Genomic DNA, 24,505 nt, shown 5'->3' on the forward strand with positions numbered 1-24,505 from the left:
TTTTAATTGTCTTTATTCCCTCCCTTCATCCCCGTGTACACTTTCCTTTCCAGATGATTGAACAGCTTTGTAAAGGATTGAAGGGTATTTCCCTGAGAGACTCTCTCCAAGGAATTCAGACAGAGAGAGGCCAGTGCCTTTCTGCACTGTTTACCTGGGCGACTCTGGCCATCTCCAGGTGTCCTCAATCAGGGCGACCCTACAGGTCCAGGGATGCTTCCTTTGCAGTCGGGGTTGCACCTGGACACAGCTCCAGTAGCCCCCCCGAAGGCCTTCTTATAGGGCCAAGATTCCGGAGTTTCTGAGTGCTTCTGGCGCTGTGGAGCCGGATGCTGGGTCAGGCTCCTGCCTAAGTGGGCAGAGTGCTTAGTGCGGCAGTGCGATCCGCGGTCCCCAGAGGGCGCTATGTGCCCCCCACCCCGCGGCGCTGGTTCCCAGTCCGCGCTGATCCGCCCTCAGTCTGCTGGACTCTGGAATGCACACCTTCTGAGCGCACCCTTTTGTCCCTGCGAGTCGCCACGTCCTCGGTGCTGAAACCCTGCCGTTAGAGGAGAGGGCCCAGGCCGAGATTGTCTACTCCTCTCCGTTCCAGGTCCCCCAAATCTGGGCGGGTTGTGAACTGCAGCACCCAGAAACAACCGTCAGTCTCCCAGGCACCCCAGTTCCCCCCTGGGGAATTTCTTCACCTCCGGCAGGCCAGCCGGGCAAGTATTACTGCCCGCGCGGTCACGCCCAGGAAGCCAGTCTCCAGGTCTCGGGGAGGTCAAGGCCAGTAAGGGGTCAGGGTCACAGAACAACGCGTGTGGAATCACTTTGCGGGCCCGAGTTCCTTGGTCCTGGGCCTCCAGCCCTGAGGCCTCTGGAGCCGCAGAAGCCGGGGCGAGAGGGGACTCAGCGCTGCGACACACCCCAGCACGCTGCTCGGGACGCGGGACCAGCAATTCCCAGGCCCCTCTGGCAGAACTTCACTGTGCGCCGAGGCAGAGGGTCCCTGGCCTTGGGCCTTTGCGTGTTCACGCGGTTTGTTCTCTAAAGCATTTTCCAGAAAGAAAACCTCCCTTCGAATACCAAGAGGGAAATCATGCTCTCTGCTCCCGCACCCCGTTTCCACCCCGCTCCCGCGGGGTCCCGGAAGCTGACAGCCCGATCCCACCTATGCGGAGCCCCCAGCCCTCGCCCTTGCCCCACCCTCTGGGATTTCTTTGCTCTGTTGCCTTCTCGCTGGGTGGGGACCAGAACCAGGCCTCCGCGGAAGCTGGGGCGGGTTGCGGCGTGTCTGGGGTTTTCGGGGTCCGAAAGTGTCCCCGAAGGTCTCCGTGATCTTTACTCTGAGCACACCGAGGAGCCCGGAGCCGGCGAGGAGCAGGCGGGGGACTGGGCCGGAGGGCGCCTCCCCGCCCGGCGCCGCTCTTCCGCATCACGGGGCCCTTTCCAGACGGCTGCCCGGGGAGAGGATGGATTTCTTCTTAGCACTTACTGGGCGCTTGGCACCCAGAGGGCTGCTCCTTGCCCTTCGCAAGGAGAACTCGCCGCCCGGCGGCCTCGAGCGGACCTCCGGCGGCTGCGGAGCGCAAGTCCGCCCGGAGCGCACCCGCCGCCCCCTCCGGGGGTGCTCTGGGCTCCGGCTCTCCAACAGGTGGCCAGAACCCGCGGCGATCCACTGGGACGCCCCCTGGTCGGCACCCGCTCTGTGTGGGTCCGTGGCACCACCACGCCGCGGCCACGCCGATACCCCGCTGGCTGTGCGGGGCCCAGGCAGGACGAACCCGGCCGGCACGCGCGGGGCCCCAGGAACCCGGAGTGCTGCCGCGGGTCCCGGGAAGCGCACACCCTGCGGACTTGGGGCCCCAAGCAGCGCTACCTCAGCCCCCGCGCAGAGCCGCCAGGGCGCGCCCCTGGCTCCCCTGGGCGCCTTCCCTGAGAGCTTGTAAAAAGGGGTTCATGGTTAATAACTGAGACGCATCGCTTTCAAGGGACGCGGAGCAAGCAGCCAGTCCTCTCGGATTCAGAAAGCCTGCGTTGGCACATTCGTTCCCCTCCCTGACGTGTGCCTTCTAGACGTCTCGCTGGAAAATCCCTGATACCGAATTGGGGGCCATTAGCCTGGGCCACGCCTGCGTCCTCCCACTCGCCTCTTTCTCAGACCCCACCCGCGGCCCGATCAGGCCCGGCTCCACCGCCCGTGCGGCCCGAGCGGCAGCCGCTGAAACCGCCGCGGCAGCGGCCGCAAGTCTCCCAGCGCGCTGCTGAGAGATGCCGCCGCGAGGCAGATTGATGCTCCAGAGGCTCAAGAGAAGCCCAACACTGTAGCTGGGTTAATTGTTGTCAATTGCTTCTCATCACACAGAGATAGTTTGTAGCTTGAAACGGATTTTATGTATCCCCCTGCACGTTTGATAAACAGTCAGACATAAAAATAACCGAATCTGGAACTCTGGCGCAATGTTGGAGCCATCGGGGAGTAATTTGGCTAACTGGCTTGGACGGTTCACCTTCTAAACCGAAATGCAATTCTCAGTCAAACTGTAAATCAGATTGTCTTCGGCAATGGGGAAAATAGGTACCCAGACCCGAATGGAACAGGAATTAAATAGGAAAGAGATGCAGAAATTGACCAAAGCAAAAAAATTGAGCTTCAGAAACCCATACCGTGTTTTAATGTGAAGTGTGGAATCACACTAAGGACAGTGAATTCCTGAATGTTTTCGCCAGCAGGATCCTCCCCAGGGATTTCAGGAAGGTTAACTGGATTGATTTGTTTCTGTTTAGTGTTATTGAGGTCGTCGTCGTTCATATTAAATAATAAATGCAATTTTTAATAGATTAGTAAACCTGAACAACTTTGGCTGCATTAGATAGACCCGGTCCCCTTGAAGAGGTTTAATTATAATTGGAAACAAGGAGAGAAAAAAACGGTCTGAGGAGCACAGGTTGGGAACTCAGGCAGAGATTCAAATCTTGGAAAAGAAAGAAATTAAATTTGTTCCCGGCACTTTTCTTTTTCCCAATATTCCGTGAATGAATTAAGGGAATCATACAGGTTTTCTTCTGCTCGTTCGAGATCCTTCTACCTCACCTATTCAGAGCCTGCTCATCATGAACACTCCTGAGTCTTCTTGCCCCATGTCGTGGAAAGATCAAAATAATAACCAGGATGAGCCCCCGGTAAGGCAGGAACTGGAAACGAAGACGAAACCCATCCGGTCAACTACTTCACAATTAATCATAAAGGGAAATTCAAAACACAACCAAATAAAGCTTCTCTTGGAGAAGGGCACATCTGCTAATATGTTGCGGTATCCACTTTGTCCCACAAGGAAATTTCATTCTAGCGCAACAAAACAGACCAATCTTGTGCCTGTCGTCCTCTGCTTCCACCGTGGAAATCCGAGTAGTTTTCTTGACAGTATACCAAACTTAGGGATTAAAAAAAATAAAAGTATGTATTTATTTAAACTCACTTTTAACCCATGCCAGTCTTAAAACTTGCCCCTAACGTTTCTCCAAATAAACTGAAATAGGAGGGCTGAGACTCTTAAAAAATTCACAAAATTAAATTTAAACTTAACGGTACCAGAGAGGGCTGCAGGTGGAAAATTAGAGGAATTGTTTTTAAATAAGCTTGAAAGCTAAGGGCTAGGGACCTTGATAGGTGGAACGTTCTTATCCACTGAAAGGACTGACTATAGACTATTATATTAGTATTGCAGTCCTGTGGCTTCACGTTTAAATGAAGGAATTGAAATTAAATAATATTTTCATGGGAACAGGATCTTCAAGTAATTGGAAGTTTCCTTCAAGAGTAATTGAAATGGTGCGGGTTTTGACAGTTGCCTGCCTTAATTCCTAATCTGGTAGTTGTCATATCTGCCCAAACTGGTTTAGCTTAAATTGGTCTCTACTTCTTCAGAACAGCACTCAATGAAACGCAGCAAGCCCTGCTGTGGGCACCACCTGCATGGTGAGTAATCTTTGGCCAATAGATGGCCTATTGTCCTTTGAAGTATAACCCGGCTGGGAACCAAAGAAGAAAAAAAATGTCTCTCCACTGATTTGTTGTGATTTCTTTGTTTATTTCTAACACATCAAGATGAGTTCTTCCTCTTAGTATCCCAAGCCACAAATATCTAAACTAATGATAATAACCAAAGGTGTATTTCAAAAGTTAAATCTACAGATGTAATACAGACTGTGAACCCTATAAAATGCGTTTACAATGCTGACTTCAAGCAAGAAATTTATAACTTTCATATGTACCTTCCATGCGCAATAGGCAACTGCCATGTGTTTCCGACTTCCATAATTCAGTTTTCCTGGACATCTGTAGCAGGTAGTGGGTGCTTCTTACAGTACACTTTATGTAATTTGAGAAGGAACCCACAACAAAGACTGAAAGTTCACATAAAAAAGCACAAGTCTTTCTAGAAATGCTAGTTATTCTATATTTACACCAACTTTTAGCACACTTTGAGATAGCTCTCCCCACTCCCTTCTGCATTTCTTTATGTGACTGGATTCAGAAATGTAGTAATTTGGGACTGCGGTATTGTAGATGGTAAGAATTCCTTGCAAGAAATATATACATAAGTTGCCTGTAATTTATTTCTTAAGGTTTTGATAGTGTTCTTCTAGCTACTATGGTTCCTTAGTCTTTTGCTTGAAGAGTCTCCTTTGGCTGTTTCTGAAAATCTGGGTTGGAAATATATCTCAGTATGATTATTTTATTTGGGACTCTGTTTAAATTTTTTTAATATTCAAAAGGAGATAAATCCCTGAGCGACTAAAATTGTATCTGTCTTGTTAATGTTCACATTAAAATTGAGAACATTCACAATTAAACTTGAAAACAAAATTAAACTAAAAGTCATGGTTTGCTGTATTTTTTTGGGGGGGGGGGTCCTGTGTGTTTAAATACAGGGTTCATTCCCAACGCTAATACTTGTTTTCAGCATCTTCCTCCTTTTTGTACAATTCTAGTTCTGGATTTGAATTAATCTGTCTGTTCATTCAGCTGAAGCTTAAATGCCTAAACTGGCAATATAAAAATATGAGTAAATTCCAGTCACATCCTTAATTATTTATACATCTAGCGGATTATATAAATGCCCACAAATTTCCCACAGTTTAAGGACTGTGGGCATCTACAGATGTGAAATTTAGGAACAAGACCCAATTTAAAGACAATTAGAGGATGCAGTAATTTTTATAAAAAGCGAAACATCAAGTCTAGTAATTCTTAAGTGGGGCCTAATTCAGGCCATGTAGTTAGTTCCATTTTCAATTCATTTGATTAAGCTAGCTCTGCAAAGTAACCTGCTCATTGGGGGCAGGGACGGATAACATGTTTAATTCAAAGAACACACGCGTTTATATTTTTAATATCGATTTAAACATGAGTTTATATCATGCAAACAATTAATATGCCCATTAACTATTTAGAGAGTACTGTTCACTTTCTCCATTGATTTTTCCCAGTTGGGCTTAAGTCCAAAACAAATTGTTGCAAGGTTGATCTCAGCAATGGCCTGCCATCCATCTAAGGATCTAAGGACATTCATTTACATCTGGATGTTCATTTCATTAGTTTCTCAAGTCATTTTGCTATTGGCATTAGATATTAGTGATAGGGCACAAGGGTGACCTTCTTGAATGTTTCCTTGGGAAGAGTGGGGTCGACGAGTGAGGGAGAAAGGGTGGCAGTGTTTCACCCACAGAGGAAAGATAACTGCAGTGCCATCTGGGGGCAGAGTGCCCGCCGCTAGAAAGTGATCGTGAATTGGGAAGCTCTTTTGCCCAGGCAACAACTCATGCAGAGTTTTCTTCTGGATACATTACCAGTGTCCTTACAGTCTTACCTCCCACTCCATTCCTCCATCAGAACGCCCCTGCTGGCCCTTCCTCCTGTTCCTGAGGTCCCAAGGCTGTCCAACTGTGGGGAAGAGGAGGGATAAGACAAATGCCGGGTAGGCGGGTGAGTAGCTGAAAGGGCGCGCCTCCCCTACAGCGCAAGCAGGCTGCAGGAAGAGCCCAGGAAACATCACAGGAAAGGAAAATTCTTCTACCCCAACCCAACTAGAGTGCTTCTGGCCCTGCAGGCTACAAGGATTTTGGGGCAGCTGCAATCGTCCTCCGCTGAGTGTAATCAAGAGGGGTAGGTTGTTGGAAGGGTGGTAAACCGTCTCCAGCAAGCAGGGAGATGTCCTAAAGTGCAAGTGCCTGCGGGAAGGAATCTTGATGAAAGGTGGCCCTGGACCCTATCGCAAGGAGAGGGGTGGGGGTTGTGTTTGCAACGGGGCCTAGATTGCACTCTGAAGGCTTTGAGAGCTCAGCATCTAAACCCGTGGCCTCTAGATTATCCCACCATGGTCTGTGTAAAGGTGGACAAATTGTAATCTGTTTTATTAACTCAGATCAGAGGGAGAGACTGGAAAAGGAGTAGGAAGAAAGTGGGGCAAGGGAGGAGCAAGGAAGCCCAAGAGCTCTGCTGATGACCAATTCTGCTAGTGACCCTGGGGTGCATCTGATGTGCAAGGGCCTCAATGAGGACATGACTCCTTTCCAGATTAAGTTTTGAAGTGAAGTGATGAAGGCAATAAGTACCCCTCCTCCCCACCACCCCCTTGGGGCTTGAATGTAGCCCTTGCTCACCCCTAACTCCTTAACCCATTTCTGGATTTCTCACTCAGCTCATCTTTTAGCTAATAATAAACATCTTTTTATGCATGGGAAGGAAGCCCAGTTCCTGTCTGTTTGGGAAAGTCGAGGACCACCTGATGAGCCTTGACTTCAGGGGTCAAGAACGGACTCCCTTAGATGACAGGGCTTATCTTCCTGAGGCCAGAGACCAACCCCAAGGAGTATAAAACAGGCCCCTGCTTGCAATTCCTTCATCACATTTTCAGTCCTGGAAACCCACTGTAAGGTTTCAAAACTCCAGTGCATATGAGCTGATGGCCATTATAGAAACAGAGGAGAGAGGGAGAGGGAGAGGGAGAGGGAGAGGGAGAGGGAGAGGGAGAGGGAGAGAGAGAGAGAGAGAGAGAGAGAGAGAGAGAGAGAGAGAGAGAGAGAGAGAGAGAGAGAGAGAGAGAGAGAGAGAGAATAAAGAAAATGAATCTAGGGAATGGAATCTTTACACATAGGCTTTACAAATGTATACTTTACAAATAAAGCACAGATCTCTTACATATTCCAAACCCAAACCACTGCCATGGAGTCCATGCTGACTGCTAAGGACCCCTTAGTACAATGTAGAACTACCCGCTGTGATTTCTGAGACTGTTTACCAGAGCAGGAAGCCCTGTGTTTCTCCTTCAGAGCCGCTGGTGATTTCGAACGTCAGGCCTTGCAATTAGCAGCTCAAGCTGTAAGCACAACGCCACCAGAGCTCCTTTCCGTGAATTAGGCAGACTAAAACAGTGAAATCTGTGCATTAGATTATGAAATACACACGAGGAGGTTCAAAAAGTATGGGAGAATGAACATGTAATATAATGGATTTTTTCCCAGAAACTTTTTGAAATATCTATGGATACACACACACACTCCATACTAGACAGCCAGAACTGACAGATAGTAGACTCTTTAAATAACTATTCAATTTTATTTAAAATGCACCAAGAAAAACATTTGCTAAGGAACCGATATTCTTTCTTCAGGCCTCCCTCCCTGCTTAGTCGTGGTGCTGTGTGCTGGGACGCGACCTAGTGAGTAGCAAACTCCCCGCCCCAGAAGTGGAGAGTGGTCTGCCCTTCTTGCTCTCTTCTCCAGTCCCTGAGAACGACTCAGCCTGACAAATTTCTTATCCAAGTGACTTTGCTCGGAAATCGAGCCCAGCGGCCACTGTCAGGCACCTGACATTTTCATTCAACTGGAATAGTTCCTTAACCTAGCTCGTCGCCAAACAAGGCATTTTTTTTTTTGGAGAAAGTCACGCCAGGCACACACATGTCCCTCATACCTACTCCTCCGCCCGGGTTTGAACGCGGTCAGGTGCACGCACACTCGCGCACGCGCCCTCGAAGACGCATGCAACCAACACACACACACACACAGGAGCACGTGTACGTGCCATGGCCCGCACCCGCGCGCACATCCAAACGCGTGCATGCGCGCGCACTCACAGGCCAGGCTCGAGCCCAGGCGCCGGCGTCTCAGCGGAGCCTCTCCTTCCTCGTCCGCCCGGCGGACAGCAGCCAGCAGCCTGCGCCTAGATCTCTGGGCCTTTCCCCCTGGCTCACCAGGCCGCGCCTCAGCCCCGCCCGCCGGATCCTTCGCGCGGCTGGAAGAGCTTAGATGCCCCCTCTTTGGAGGCAAACACCAGGGTGCGCTTCAATGGATGATCCGCTGGACCGTGGGATCGAGGACCGCCGGGCCAGCTTGGTCCCGGAGCTCTAGCCTGACAGGACCAGAAGTCGCTTGGTTCGAAATCTCCGTAGTCTCACTAGTTCAGCCGAAGGGTACGGCTGCCTCCCCCCTACCCCCCACCCCGCCTCGGGCGCCCGGCCACACCTGGGTGCTTGCTAAGGGCCAGGTGTACCCGACAGGCGAGGCGCGCCTCTGCAGCATGTCCGTGGAGACCCGCGTAACCGGGGTCGGCGAGCTCTGCGGTGCACTTGTAGATGCTCCGGGGAGGGCAGCGCGCCGCAGGGCTCTGTGATCCGGACAGTGCGAGAGGGCCTGTGCACTTCTTCCTAAACCGGGGTGAGAGGGAGGGCAAGGACTTGTCGACCACGTCGGCGCAGATATGCCACTGGAAATCGCGCTGGTCCATTCTGGCCCCGTTTTCTCTGCAACTGGCCGCCCCTCCTGCCCCTGCCCTCGCAGCCCTTAGTAAAACCTCGGGATCGCGCAACCGCACGCCGCGCGCGCAGTTGCGTTTTCAGGGTCACACGGGTGCAGAGAGCAGGAGGCGGCGTCAGGGATGTCTCAGAGGAGCCCCGGAGGGCCCCCTCGGGTCGTGGAGGATCTGGGCCTGGGGTGGGGCGCTTCATCCTCAACACTGGCCAATGCTCTGCTGGGAGCCCTGGAGACGCACAGCTTGGCGGGCAAAGCCTCTGGCGACGACCAAGCCGCCCTATTTTTCCCTGAGACCCTAGCCCTCCAGCTGGTTGTCTGTGCTAAGTGGATGCCCACTGTGGACGCAAACTCTTGAGTTTTTGAGACAGTAATACCACCTCCTTGGTGTCCTCAAGTTTAGAGACCCACTGGAGCGCCAGTCGAATCACAAAGCCTTTCTTCGACAAACGGAATTCAATTCCTTGTCTAGAATGGTGTTTAGGGGTTTAAAAGAGGTCTCCTCCGCTTGAGTCGCCTGGGTCTGGCTGAGCGGGGTGCCCGTGCTTCTTCGTGTGCTCAGGGCCCACTGCTCCACGGCCCTGCCGTTGTGCGACCTGCCTCGGGTGGAACTGGAAAGGTCGCAGCCGAAAAGCTACTCCAGGAAGCTTTGCACCAGAAGCTTAAGAAGGCAGACGATAATAGAACAAGCAACAAAAGTTGAATTGAGAGGGGGAAGAGAGGAAGCACAATTCTTTTGTCCTGTCTTTTTATGGCAAACGTTATGGATCATATACATAATAAACGTTCTTCTACAAGGGATTTGCTCGATTTACATCAGGAATCTTGACCAAAAAACCTAGCGGGAAGAACTAGAAAACAAACTTCATATGCACACATTTGGTACCATTCTGTTAAAAAGAATTGTTTTTGTTTTTAAGTTGGGGTTTTATAGAAACAAGTTGGCTCTTTAAAAGCCTGAGATAAAAGCGGCAAATTGTCAAAAGCAGGGAAAATAAGTTATGCTACATACGAGTTTAAATGTTTTCCAATGGGAAATTGAGCAGCGTTGCATCTTGAAAGAGAACTCTTAAGTTTTCCACTATTGGAAGCCTAAGTCTGTAACATTAATTACGGTGTTGTTGTGCTAGGTCTAGTGGACCTGATGCGGCCCTGGAAGACAGAACAGGATTTCCAAGGGTGTGATCTCAACTGGAGCAGATTGTCACATCTTTCTCCCATGGACCTTTGGGGACAGCAACCTCCTTCGTCATAGCCACTGCTCCTCCAGAGTTCTGTTAAAGACATACAATTCAAATCCCAGGACTTTCGTTTAAAATACTGCCATGCTTTGAAAGAAAAGTATCCAGGGCATACTTTTTCTGACTACCTTAAACGATGTTTTGAAAGACAATGTGCCATTCTACCCCAGATATATAAAATGTCTTCGCATTTCTTGAATTCTGTCCCCAAAGAAAAATTTACTGAGCAAACGCAAACAAATAAACTATCCTGGTGGCATGATAAGAAGCGCTAGTGGTGTAGTGGGTTACAAGTTAGACAGCTAACTGCAAGGTCAGCATTTCTAATCCACGCATCACTCTGTGTGAGAAGGATGAGGCTTTCTGTTCTGGTAAAAATTTACTCTCTTTTGGAAACCCCAAAGGGAAGTTCTACCTTGTCATATAGGGCCGCTGTGAGTCAGAATTGACTCGGTGGCATTGAACCTGAGTGCCAAGATGCTGCAAAGTGGGAGCTTAAAACGCAGCAGTGTTTACACGAGAAATGAGGGGTCTGGTTCCTGTAAATTCTCCTTTTGACGCTAAAATCTGCGGAGTGCTGGCAACCTTAATGCCTTGAGTAGGGCGGGTTTCTAAGTCTCCTGCCAGATGCTAGCTATTCTAAGTTGGTGATCGTCTCGAATTCAATCAGGAGGCTGCCTGCCTCTTTCCAGGTTCAGCTGAGGAAAGATGAAAAGTCTAAGGGGCTGGACTGGGCCATGACCTGAGGGTAGGCCGACCCTGTCCGACGCGTACCAGTCTGGCAAGGCAAAGCCAGACGGCGGCGCTTTTTACCCCAAGGTTTTGGAGACCTTGTAAGGAAGTGGGCGCGGGCAGTGCAAAGTCGGCTCCCGGGGATTGGCCGGCCGCCTGGATGACTGACGGGGCCCTGGCTCCGCCCCCGCCGCTTTATTGACACTAATGAGCAAGTTCTTCCCACCGCTCTCCTGCCTGGAAGTGCTGACAGATCAAGGCAACAAATTTCAATTACAACCCCTAATTGGTGTCCGCGGAGTGTTTTTTTACCCGTGGCAGTCCTCGCGGGCGCATCAGTCGGGCCGAGCGGGGAGCAGCACGAGGTGCTGGCGGGGTGCGAGCGGAGGCGTGCAGCTGTGGGCGCGCGCGGGCCCCGGGGCGCAGGAAGCCTCGGACCCCAGCACCGGCGAGAAGGGAGAGACGCCCCATCTGCCCTGGGCTTGCCCGCGACGGCGCCGGGACGGAGCTCGGCCTGGGTGTGGGCCCCGAGACGTGCAGAAATTTGGGGAGGGGACGAGAGCGAGTGTGTGCCCGCGTGAGTGTATATGCGAGCGTGGCGCGCAGCCGACGGGCGGGCGCCGGGCGGCGGGGATGGCGGAGAAGCGGCGGGGCTCGCCGTTCAGCATGCTGAGCCTCAAGGCGCACGCCTTCTCCGTGGAGGCGCTGATCGGCGCCGAGAAGCAGCAGCAGCTCCAGAAGAAGCGGCGAAAGCTGGGCGCCGAAGAGGCGGCGGGAGCCGCGGACGACGGCGGCTGTAGTCGCGGCGGCGGCGGCGGCACGGGAGACCCGGGCTCGGCCGCGAGAGAGGAAGGCGTTGCGCTTTCCCCGCAGGCTGGGGCCGCGTCGGGACCCGCCCGGAGCTGCGCGGAGCCGGAGCGGGGCTGCGGCTCCGGGGAAGCCGCGGGTGAGTTGGCCCCTTCCCGCCCAACTTCTCCTGGGCGAGGCCCTGGCTGGCGCGCCGCGCGGCCGCGACCCCTAGAGAGAGTAGCGGTGCGGCGCGCTGGGGGTCCCGCCAGCCCGAGGCAACTTGGCTGCACGCGCTTTGGCCGCGGTGTCCGCCCTCGGGTCACCCTCCCATCCGTTCAAACCAAGCCTCTCCTCTCGCTTGGCGGGTCGATTCTTCTGCGGGAGTTCGCTCATCTGCCTCCCTTGGGGTCCCAGCCAATGGGTGCTCTTTTTTTGCTCTCCTAAGTTGCACAAGCACGGTGGGTGGAGTGGGAAGCCAGGGGATCTCCCGAAACCGGAACGAAAACTGTAAACCGCTGGTGCAGAGCAGGAAGAAGGCGGCATCTGGGCAAACGGCTTCTCGGGGTGGCGGAGCCGCTCCCCCGCGTACCTTCTGGATTCCCGCGGCGAAGTGGCTCCGCTGGGCTCGAAGCCCGAGAGTGGGGTCTGGAGGGTCCGTGGGCTTCCCCACCCAACGCGAGCCATTTGGACGCCTCCTGCGCAGCCAGGCCCAGGCTCTCGGGCCGCGTGCCTTTCGGGGCGCAGACTGTGTCTGCATCAGCACAGGGGTTCTGGACGCAACCCCCTCCCAGGTCGGGCACCAGCGATGGCACGACGCTATTTTGGGGGGGCTCCTGGTCGATGGGCTGGACAAGCCTGGGCCTCACCGGGTCTCGGAATTTGGGGGACTGGTGGGCCTGAGCGGAGCGCCCAGCGTCCCTCCCCCTGCAGAGATGAGAGTTTCCCCTCTGGGCTTGTGGAAAGGCCCCGGTGACCCGAAGGCTGTTCTCCTCTGAGTCCTTTGCTTCTCAGCCCCGTTAGGGGATTGGCCTCCGCTTTCCACGGGCTGGGGTTTCCCGAGGGGAAGGGCTTTCCCTTTCGATCTCTTTCTCACCCCTTCCCCTCTCTGCCCTTGGCTACCCAGGCGGCAGTGAGGAAGGTTTTCTGCAGGGTGCTTCCCCAAAGGCGTCTCCCGGGGGCTCCCCGAAGGGATCCCCTGCACCCGCGCTGGCCCGGCCGGGGACCCCTCTGCCCTCCGCACAGGCCCCGAAGGTAGATCTGCAAGGCGCGGAGCTCTGGAAGCGCTTTCATGAGATCGGCACAGAAATGATCATCACCAAGGCGGGCAGGTAAGGGCAGGGCCAGCTAATGTTCCCAGTGGCGACTCGGGCCTCACCCCTCTCCCCTTGAGTTAGGAAGGATACTCCCCTTGGGTTAGCCCGCTGTATGGTAGAGGCTCCCATTTAGATGGACAGGAAAAGGCCCGTGAACGCGGTGCACTTTAGCGGTGGCATTTCCCGAATCCAGGCGGTTCACAGCCTGGCGGCCTCTTCCCTAGGCAGAGGCGGGGAGAGACTCAGTGGCCACCATAGCTTCCAGTTTAGGGCAGTTGCAGATTTGAAGTCTTTGTTAAACCTGTCCATTTTTTTAAGGCTCAGTGATCATTCCTGGGATTAGGGAACAAGTTTCTCTTCTTTCTTTTAAAAATAAGTGATTTATTTACTCTGTATCCAAGCGATTATTCGGTTTTTTTTCAAACAGTAAACTTCCAAATTGGATCTTTATGAGAAGATTCACTTACACCATGTGAGAAAGAGGTGTGTTGTGCTATTTTGATGTTAGAGTAGAATGAAAAGCCACTGGGATAATTAAGGAAGTATGTAAAAACCCCATATATGTTTGAAAACCGTTATCCCCACATAAAAAAATTGTTTTCTGTCAAATCCAGTTATGTAGATTTTCTCTCCTGTAGATGAAACCCAACTTATTAGCATAAATAATGTTGAGGAAGAGCAATCTTTGAAAGAAGTTGCAGCAAGTTTTTGAAATTATACAATTTGTGCATGCATCAGTTGGTAAAATAAATGGATTTGTTTGCCAGCGTATACTAATTTGAAATAGGCAAAGAGATATTTGCCTTTTAAAGTTTTCAGTTCATTTAATGGAATGAAACCTATGACTAACATTCTTCCTTCAAAGAAACTTAAACACACACACACACACCACTCTCAGGGACTACACATGGAAAAAACCTGGATAACATGAAATATCCCAACTTATTAGAAATTACAAAAACATCTTTTATTGGATCCATATGCTACCTTGTGCATTTTCACAGAGCTTTTTATTAATGATCTAAATCCAGTCTTCCACAATACAAAGCAACAGTTGTCTTATGAAGGATGTAGTTACAGACCTTTACTCTTTATCTTACAGATGCACTGAAATAACACTAAAACTGCCCGCATGTGGCACTGACCTAATGCTTAGCTAGGAATCATGGAGTCTCTTGTCTCTGGAAGTGGTTGTTAGTGGCATTTTTGCTAAAGAATAAAACTCTAGTAAATAACAGTACTAAGTTTTGTGTTATAAGGCTAAATTAGCAAAATTGAGATTCGCGGAAAAGAATCCTAGACATAAATTACTAGATGAAAGCCAAGAAAAGAAAAACCCTTTCTATTTATTTTTTTCCCTAGTTCAAAACCGGATATATTTCTTGTTACTAAGTCCGTTTAAAGGGGTCGGTGCATTCACTTTAGCTTCTCCTCTGACATGTATCTCAGAAAAGCCAAGAGAAAATGGCTTAGTTTCATTTGTGTCAATTAACAACGTTGTAAGTGCGATTAAATAAGAAACTATTTCCAGCTTATGGTGGGGGAAGGAATGGTTTTGTAAATATACATTGTATTCAGTCTCTGCTTCCAATAAAGAAGTTTTACTATACCTTTCAAATTTAGAGCCGCTTTTTCACTTCACCTTTACCATGCTGCAGACAGGAAGTCCTGTCTCAATAAAGAACATATTGTTTGGTTACAGCATGGCACATTGGCTCCTTGTGGCTTTTTATAACCCTTTTAAAATTTCACATTATAACATATTTGACCACTTTCAGAAATTCAAAATGTTTACTTTTACTATTCGTTACATTTTATTATTTGTGTTATTGAAGTAAATATGCATATTGACTCTTGTTTTTATAAAATAAAGTGTATTATTTAGTGCTATTACTCTGTCAGTGTGCAATTCTGCTTTTAAACTATACTGACATTTCAGTAAACATGGAACACATGTACAGGGTGCAGCAAATTACGTGGAAAAACCTCCGTCTCGATAGGGCCTGTGTTCTGAGTCTTTGGATTACATTACCCAAGTCAATGTTACAATGTGTGCTCATGAAAACTGGAGACTTGAGAGGTGTCTTTGCTTATTTATCCTCCAGATGAAATCACAAACAAAAACTAAAGCCCAAACCCTCGTTTCCTCCCCCTCTTGGATCCATAGGCGCATGTTTCCAGCAATGAGAGTGAAGATGTCAGGGTTAGATCCTCATCAGCAATACTACATAGCCATGGATATTGTGCCAGTGGACAACAAGAGATATAGGTACTGTGCTTGCCTATAGAGTGCACTTGCCTTTTCTTTCAGCAAATTTCAAAACGCGTTTTGTTTTTAGTGGATGCAGAAATGTTTTTTGATAGGGACCGCTCTTATTCATAGGGACCACTCTTAATTCAGGTTGATATTGGGAAACGTTACTGTCGTTTATGTGGTTTCCTATTTTGATTAAAATGTTGAGGGAAAATGTTAAGGGAAGTTTGTAGATATGTATTATACCAAATTATTTATTTTGTCTAGGTTTGTTAAATCTACAAATAAATTAAGTTTAGCTTGTTATTTCTGCCCGTTTTTCCTTCATTTATGCAATTTAAGAGAATGACTTCAAATTTTCTGTAATGCAGAAAATGCTCAAGCCAAACTCAATCCCATCAATATGATATTGACATCTTTAACATGTTAATGAATTGCTACCTTACTGTTTTTGTTTTGTCTTGTTGACCATTAACACAATGGTTTTGAAAATCTTGTAATGTCTTCATTTTGAAATTGAATACATTTTCCTGGACATCAAATAAGCTTGGAAAAGATGCATATTCTGTAGGTTCAAGTCAACCTTTACTCTTCTCTGCAAGAAAGCAAATCTGCACATTTTTATGTACCCACAGTTTCATTTTCATGAGGTTAAAAGTGCTAACATTTTAAAAAGGAAGTTTTGAGTGCTTGGAAGATCACAGATGCTGTTTTAGATTTGGTTTTCTTTGTTTGTTTGTTTGTTTGTTTGTTTGCTTGCTTGTGTTTTGCTAAGTACCCAGAATGATTAAAAGAGCAGCATTTCTTTTACTAAGTCTTTAAATGGAACACAGAACACAGCTGAAATTCTCAAACAAGTTTATGGTATTAAACAACATACAGATTTTAGTTAGCACGTGGAATATGGGATACTATAATATGATGACAGAAATGGCAATTTAGTTATTTGCGTTTTGTGTATAAGTAGTGTTCATTTGTTATTTTAATTAAATAAACCCTTAAAGTGTTTTGTTTAAATTGTGGCAAAAGCTAGAGAGCATTGATGTTATTCTTTAAATATGTTTGGCTTAAAACTTAAATTCTAATTTTAATTTTGTGCTGAGGAAGATAACACAATCCTTAGCGAGCCTAGAAATCATTATTTTTTCTAAGCTAAGTCTTCGACTTTTCTCCTTTCAATTTCTTCCATGTGTTCCAGATAGTTTGTTTTACTTAACTGAGTCTTATTTATTCACACATAAAACATGGGAATTTCAAGTATTGGTACTAAAATACTGGATATTAAAAGATTAAATTGTAGAACATAAATTTGCTTTTACTTACATAGTTTCCAAAGAAGAAATGTGTTTTTAGCATTTCCATTTAGAATACAAGCATTTTACAAAGAATGTGGAACACATAACACTTATTCTCTTAGTAAATATGAATTTTTAAGCTATCCAATATGCTTATTTTCAAGTGTTTAATACAGTATATTACTCTTTATCTTGATAATAACTAAATTCATTGCACAAGACACAGTTGTCCTGCATTTCTAAGGTTTCTATTTTATATCTCATACTTTTCAGTTTTAGAAAAAAGACTTTGAGTTTATATTCTTATATTAGAAAGCGGTTATTTGGTCAAGGTAAAATGATTGCATTTTATGAGTGTTTTATAATAATGTAAATAAAAATTCACAAAACACTCATGCTTGTGAACTCATTTATTAAAAATACAAATCAAGGAAGTTTTAAATATTATTATTTTTTAATTTTGTGGTTATTTCTCCAAGAAAGGGAATCAGTCATAGAAATCATATTGAGAGCTCAAAAGAAAATGGAATGTGTAGGCACAATTGCAAAAGAGTGTTTCACCAGGGATGTTAGCCCAAAGCATCAGGCTATTTTTAAAAGAAATGATATATTACACAAGTAGAATTATCTGAGACTAGAAATAAATTGTTGCTTTAAATTATATACCCTATTTTAAAATATAAAGAGAGAGAATGCACCTATGGAAAAATAGACTTTTCTAAGTGGTTCATATACTAGGTTCTAAATTTTGGATGACTATATTTTAAATTAACATTAATTAAATTAAAAATGAATAGTGAATTAAATATGATCTTAATTCTTGAAACAGTGTTTTTAAAATGTTTATTTTTACTGACATATATAAACAGAAAGAATAAAATGTTGTCTTTTAGAAAAATCACACTAATTAGCTATGCCATCATTTTCAAAGTTTGATTTATATTTCTACTAGTGACGTTTGAAAATGCTTTGAAAGACTATACTTACAAGGGCAGAGGAAAAGATATAAAGGATATAAATAAAGGTTCACGTTCTGAATATAAAATATAACTGAACAATTTATCCTCAGTTGGTAATGTCATAGCATTAGGAAAAACTAATTTTAAATCATAACAGATACAAGTTTCTTCAGTGGTCTAGCAGTTATGCACTGGGCTGCAATGCGCAAGGTCAGCAGTTTGAAACCACCAGCTGCTCAGCAGGGGCAGGACGGGGCTTTCTGCTCCCTGGAGTCCCCAGGAGAAGTTCTGCCCTGTTCCCCAGGGTCACTGTGAGTCAGCATGGACTCGGTGGCAGTGAGTCACGTTTGAGTTTGGAGAACTTCCGAGAGTCCTTGTTGCCTTTCCATTGCTTAATGGATGGGTCTGTTTGCAAACCTAAAATGGAAAGTGATCTTAAAGGAAGTGGAACGATTGGAAACATTTCTGGGATTTGCTTATGGTGAGAATGAGATTGTAACAATATATTTGTGTCCACTGAATATGAAATAGAAAAGATTTAAAATACCAGGTGGTATGTCTAATGTGGATATGTTGTCCATACGCATCAAGACATACGCACTTATGGTAGTCAAAATGTGTACTTGCTTCATTAAAACCTCGACACCCAGCTTACTCTGAATTTATCATCAAGTCATTGGTGCCTCACAGAGCTTTTGCTGAGTACTCAAATCCACTCAACATTTTTTCCCACTGAGTGTGAAGAGGGGAAACCATCGTTAGACTTCAGAAGGGAACAAAGAGCTGTCCACTTGCCAGGTTTTGTGGCGCTGGCCTTTCCCAGGGAGCCTTGGTCAGTCAACTGAAGCTGTCATTGTCTTCCAGGTACGTTTACCACAGCTCGAAGTGGATGGTGGCAGGTAACGCCGACTCTCCGGTGCCACCTCGGGTGTACATTCATCCAGACTCGCCGGCCTCGGGGGAGACTTGGATGAGACAAGTGATAAGCTTCGACAAGTTGAAGCTCACGAACAATGAACTGGATGACCAAGGCCACGTGAGTAGTCGGTCTCCCTATTGCCCTCCGTGGTATAGCTGTTCCATGCTGCGTCTGGCGGCAGGAGACAAAGGCCTCTGATGGTGTGGGATTCCTTTCTTGGTTGCTTGGAATGCATGCAATCTGTTAAAAATCAAGGTTATTTTTCTGTCAAAGCCTACGCTCACGGCCAGAAAATGCGGCAAAGTACTTATTAGGTTAAAACGAGATACTACATTTGTACCAGAATGAGCGACCCCCAGGCAGACGTTTTAGTAGCCAAAGCATTTGCTTGAAATCCCATGAGGTGCTAATTATTTATTGTACTCTGAATATGACTATTTGAGAATTGGGTCGACAGGGAAATGATTTATTGTGTCCTGCTTGTGTCCAGCTCCTTTCTCAGCTGAGATGTGTTGCTTTTCCATCAGTGCTCCAAGCTTATGCTTTTCTGTGTTTCCTTTGGAAGTTCCCAATTGTTTTGTAATGACATCTAATGTGTCAAAATGTTACTGCAATTTTTATTCATAAAACTGATGAAATACAATATGTAAATCAATGAAGTAATATAATCATTTAACGATGTATTAATTTTTAATGCTATATTTTTCCTAGGCAAGATTAATGCATTACTATTTTAATGAACAAGTAGTTCTGCGTGCATGGTTGATTTCCATTTAGAGTAAGATGACTATTAGATTTTTGCAGTTTGAAAACCCAATTTTGATTGAGGCCCAATTAGAATGCCTATTGGAGAATGCATGACACACAGAGAATATCAGCTGTGTGGTTTATTTCTTAAAGGGATGACGTAGCAGTAGCATGTTTAGAAGCAAAACTTTTGAACAAAATTTTCTATTTTCCTTTAAAACAAAAATTTTAACAGTCAGAAACTAAGTAACACCATGATGACAGGAGAGGATTTGCAAGTTGCCACAAAATTGACCTTACAGAAAGCAGGTGGGGAAATTTCATTGCCAGGAAAATGCGGCATCTAGTTTATTAGGATATAGCTGGTGAAATCTCGCATTGCCGGAATTTTCGGTTGATTGTGACTTTTATAATTGAAAGCTATCAGACGCAGAACAGTAGATTTCCGAGTCCAACCTCAGGCCCTCTGTTTCCTTCCATTGCTTCTCACTTTCTTCCTTTCTATTCTGGGTCTGTGGTGGGCCCAGCTTGAACAGTGAGTTTTCACTTGAGTCTTCAGTGAACAGGCACTGGGTTCTTTGGTAGCTTAATGGGGCTGGAACATACAGCTAGCAATTCATGAAGGGTTCTTTTATTTTACTTAAGAACAATCTTTAGTCTAAATGCCATTTGGAATGATTTCAGAATTTTTAATTCTTTCAGGTCAAATGATTAGATGGCAGTGTAATATCTAATATGCCTAAGATAGAGATTTAGGAATTATTATCTACATGACCTTGATTTTGGAATTTCACTGCATTTTAGTTACAATAGGGCTGAAAATACTAAAAAACAAAAAAAAATACTAAAGAACAAAGTGCAAACTGAGTTTCCAGCGCTAAATATAAAGATAGTTCACTGTCCAAAAAAATAAAAACAAAGCAGAGAATAGACAGACCTAGTGTCATTTACCAGGGCAAGTTTTCTTTCTTTCTTTTTTTTTTTTAAATGTACTGTTGTTATAAAGAGAAGTAACTAGTATGTGAAGTGGGAGAGAGAGAAGTAGCCATGATGCTAGAAGGCAAGGAAATTGCTTTTCAGCACAGAAAGGAATTTACAACGTTGCCACTGATTCTGACAAATGGCTGTCCCGTGGGTGTCCCCATAGAAGGGTGCTCCATGCGACTGGAGGAGAAAGTAGAAAGAAAAGGCTCTTTAAAATTTTTCACTGGAAGAACATTTCTTTTGAAAGCTGTGGTCTAACACACAACCCACGGAAGAAGGGAAGACACGTTCTCGGTTAACCCTCAGAGAAGCCTACTGGACTCCTAGAAGGAGAGTTTGGCAGTGCTTAGTGAAGGTGTCCCTTGTGTTTGTTTTCTTAGATTCTCATAATCTCTAATCCCGCAAAGAGGCTGGCTTAGAGATTAGGAGAATTTGCTTCTAAACCTATAGTTCTTATAGCTTGAAGTCTAAGAAAACAGCAGTACAATTCCGGTAATGTTTCAAATTCAGGAATCCTCTTCTTTATGCAGAGACTCAATGCCCCTCCACCTCCCTAACCCCCATAGAGTTTGACTTTTTAGGTTTTTTTCTCCACGAATGCAAAGGAAGTAGCATTCATTCCTAACATCCTGCTTCTCCTCACATCCTGGAACAGTGTAGAGACACACGTATTCATATTTCTGAACAAGCACGTGTCCTCTCTAAGGCTGGGCTTGCTCCTATATTGGAATCAGAGAGCTTTGAGTGAATCAAAGGTTCCAATAAACTTGAAACCATCTTCTTAGAGAGTGTATTATGTGTGTTATCACCAGTGCGACTGGAAAAGACCGCCTTGCTACGGAGGGAGTCAGCTCATAGCCAGCCTCGCCCAAACTGTGGTCAGTGAGCCAGGCTTTGGTCCCTTTCTTCGGCCTTTCCAACCCTGGCATTTACGTTTTCATGAGGACGTCCAGAAGCAGCAGGCAGCATTTTCGGGTTGAGTTGTTCTCTAAGCTTGGCTAGTCAATGAGAGGCATTTTAGGTCCTTTGGAACAGAAATAGATGATGCTGTGCTTCTTTTCACTCAGTACAGTAGAAAATGCATCTTAACGTGCGGCAGGAGAAAGCACTGTTTTTATTGGACATTGGTCCATTGGACTGGGCGACAACATGATGCCAAGAAAGGAGTAGATCCTTTCTATACATAGAACCAAGACTATTTCTAACCCAAACCAACCAATCAACCAACCAAGGAACCCACTACTGTCATCGAGTCGATGCAGATGCAGAGTAACTCTATAGGATGGGCGGACCTTCCCTGTGTCTTTCCACGACTGTAACTGTTGAAAAAAAAAAAAAAAGAGAAAACCTCGCCTTTCTCCTGCGGAGTGGCTGGTGGTTTCAAACTGTGGACCTTGCAGATGGCAGCCCAATGAGTCACCACTACACCACCAGGGCCCTTGAGAGCATTCATAGAACATACAATTATTTGCATTTCAGCGATGGCCATTATCTTGTGGTCTCTTGGTTTATAAGACCAGTTGTTCTCCTGGTTCTACTTGTTTTATTAAATAAGCAAAATATTACTGACCATTCATCATTAAAAGTTTCATAGTTTATTTAAAAGACCAATAACGCTGTCTTATAAAGAACTGAAGCTTGTTAACATTCCCCAACATTTCTAAGGATGCAGTAAATTCCTATGGATAATATTGAAAACTATCACTTTATTTGAATTAACATAAGATCAGTATTGTATAAATGCAGATATATAGAAATGGTGTCTTTACCCCATCCACTCTTCCCCCACTTTAGATCCTATTTTAAATAAGGCAAAGATACAAACACATACATTTAAAAACATTTGTACCTACTGCTATTGGTTCAATACTGGTTAGGTAACAAAACTGTACTTTTCATTGACTAATAAGCAGAAACCCTAATCCATTTTTGCTTACTTCATCCAAGTCATATAATTCCAGTCTTTATTCCAATATAGAATTGACTGATCACTTTTCTGTGTGTTTGTTTAATTTAAAGTAGCTTTATTCGAATTTTTGTTTTCTTCCGACACTTGTTTATAAAAAAAATGCTAACTATCCATGGAATTGTATAATACTTTTATATTGTTTATTTATAACAAGTATTTTATTTTTTAGCTTGGACCTGAGGAGGGGATTCCCTGTTAATCCCTCCTTCCAAGTATGTCTTAATTTTCTAAAGAGAAAGGAAAAAGGTGGTGGTGATAGAGGGGAGGCAGAGTTAACCTTGGTCATTATTAATGTGCAGTTGCTCATTTGATAATGTTTATGTTTTAAAATGGTATGTTAGAGTGGAAAAACTTATTATTATTATATAAATGATTTGAGGGAAAAGAACCAAGACAATTATATCAGAGTCAAAAGGTGAATGAAACAAAACGTCTATTGGGGATCAGTTTCCTGCCCCACAAGCTCAGATCCATCTCTGTGTTTCCTGTGTCAGGTCTGGCACAGCGTGGTGCCTGCTGATGGAACATACAGCTAGCGAGGGAAACCATGCAAACATGGCAGTGCCATGAAGGGCTTTGGACCAGAGATCAGGACTTCCAGCTCTAGCCCCGAGGATTGATTCAGAGGTCTGCTGGGTCTTTACAGCTTAAGAATTTTAATGTCAATTTATTCAAGCTTTAAATTTTCACATGCAATGGCCAGAACCCTGCCTGCATTGAGAGGAAAGAGGAGCTCATCTAGTTAAAGGGGGAGGGGGGGGAGCAGATCCCAGTTCCCCATTCGCTTATTCTCCATCCCTGATATGGGAATGTCAGCCAGAGAATAAGGAAGACTGAAGAAGAATTGATGCATTTGAATTCTGATGCTGGTAAGGAATGTTGGAAATATCAAGAACTGACAGAAGACTAAACACATCTGTCATGGAGGAAATACAGCCAGAATGATCCTTGAAAGCAAGGATGACAAGACTGTCTCCCATACTGTGGACATGTAATCAGTAGGGACCAGTCCTTGGGGAAGGACATCATGCTTGGTAAGGTAGAAGGGCACCAACCAAAGAGGAAGGCCCTTGATTCGATGCATTGGCGCAGAGGCTGCGATAACAGCGGTAGACATAGCAATAATTGTGAGGATGGTGCAGGACTGGGCCTTATTTTGTTCTGTTGTGCAGAGGGTCGCCGTGAGGCAGAACTGACTTAGTGGCACTTAACAATAAGACGGACAGGACTCGAGAAAATAATACCTATTAAGTCCAAATATCTCTTCGGTACCTACAAGCCCGCTGAGATAATGGGCTTCTGAGTATATAAACTTTGCTTTAATGATATCTTTACAAATGAGGATGAGTGGGCATATTATCCAAATACTATCTCAGTTGTCTTAAGAGAAAGGTGACTCTGTCTATTTAATCAAAGATTTAAGATCTAGGAAACCCAAAGGGGTGGTTCTACCTGGTCCTATAGGGTTGCTATAAAACAGAATTGGTTCTATGGTGATGAGTTTGTGTTAGACATGGTTCTCTAGAGAAACAAAACCAGGACACTTATGATATAGATATATAGATATATATCACATAAGAAATAAACAGCTAATTAGTCCACGGAGCAATACAAATGGCTCAGTTCAACTCACTTCCACGAGACAGTTAATACACTGGCATTCCTGCTGGGTGCAATTCAAGGAAGCAGACAGCTGAGTCTTCTGTAGAGCAATACAGGCAACCCGGCCACAGGCAGCAAACAGCAGGGCAGGTCACCAACAATAAGCCAGATGATAGGGTCTGACAGGCCCTAGCTCAGATGAGGTATACACAAGCACTGTGGAAAAGCAGGTGTTGAAGGAACGTCAAACTATAGTGACACAGTCCACAGATTAAGTGTCCCACAGGTAGTGTAGATCGCAAGTTGAGGAAGAGAACCAGCTAAGGCAGCTGGACACTGTTCTGCTCATCAGAGAGCAAGAGACAAGAAAGGCGAGGCTCACTGAGCCATTTTTTTCTTTGCCCTTCAATTAAACTACAACCTTATTAATCCCACATGTGTTTATTGGCCAGTTTGGCACAATCAACCTACCTATCACAGAGGGTGTCTTTTTTTAAAAATCATAGTTATCTAGTGTTGCTGTAATAGAAATATTACTAGTGGATGGCTTTAACAAACAAATTGATTTTCTCATAGTTTAGGAATTGGGACAAAATATCCCAAGTCCACATGCCCACTATAGGGTAGGACAACTTCTCTGTTGTGTCTCCAAGAAGGCCCTGGTCCCTTTTGAAGATGGCTCCTGGGCGGTCTTCATGTGTCTTGGCATCTTCTTCGCCCATCTGTGCTCTGCTTGATGCTTTAATCCTTTAATGTGGCCAAAGAGATGGACTCCAAACATGTTCTATGCTACTCCTGCCTCATTAGTAATGACAACTCATTCCCAAATGGGAGTACAACCTCACATGTAGAGGTTAGAGTTTACAAAACACAATGCATTTTGTGGGGATGTAATTCAATCCATA

The 24,505-nt window shown here is 45.7% G+C and overlaps 1 protein-coding gene across 1 annotated transcript in view; it reads left to right on the plus strand.

Moving 5' to 3' along the window:
• Positions 1-11,018: 11,018 nt before the first annotated feature.
• TBX18 (T-box transcription factor 18) overlaps positions 11,019-24,505 on the plus strand; it is a 31,089-nt gene continuing 17,602 nt past the window's right edge. Inside the window, exons 1-4 of the mRNA XM_075554815.1 lie at positions 11,019-11,715; positions 12,682-12,886; positions 15,039-15,140; positions 18,244-18,415. Coding sequence (XP_075410930.1) covers positions 11,403-11,715; positions 12,682-12,886; positions 15,039-15,140; positions 18,244-18,415 — 792 coding nt within the window. The 5' untranslated portion in view covers positions 11,019-11,402. The remainder of the gene's footprint in view (positions 11,716-12,681; positions 12,887-15,038; positions 15,141-18,243; positions 18,416-24,505) is intronic.

This window comes from Tenrec ecaudatus, chromosome 7, assembly GCF_050624435.1.
Source record: "Tenrec ecaudatus isolate mTenEca1 chromosome 7, mTenEca1.hap1, whole genome shotgun sequence".
Taxonomy (NCBI): Eukaryota; Metazoa; Chordata; class Mammalia; order Afrosoricida; family Tenrecidae; genus Tenrec; species Tenrec ecaudatus.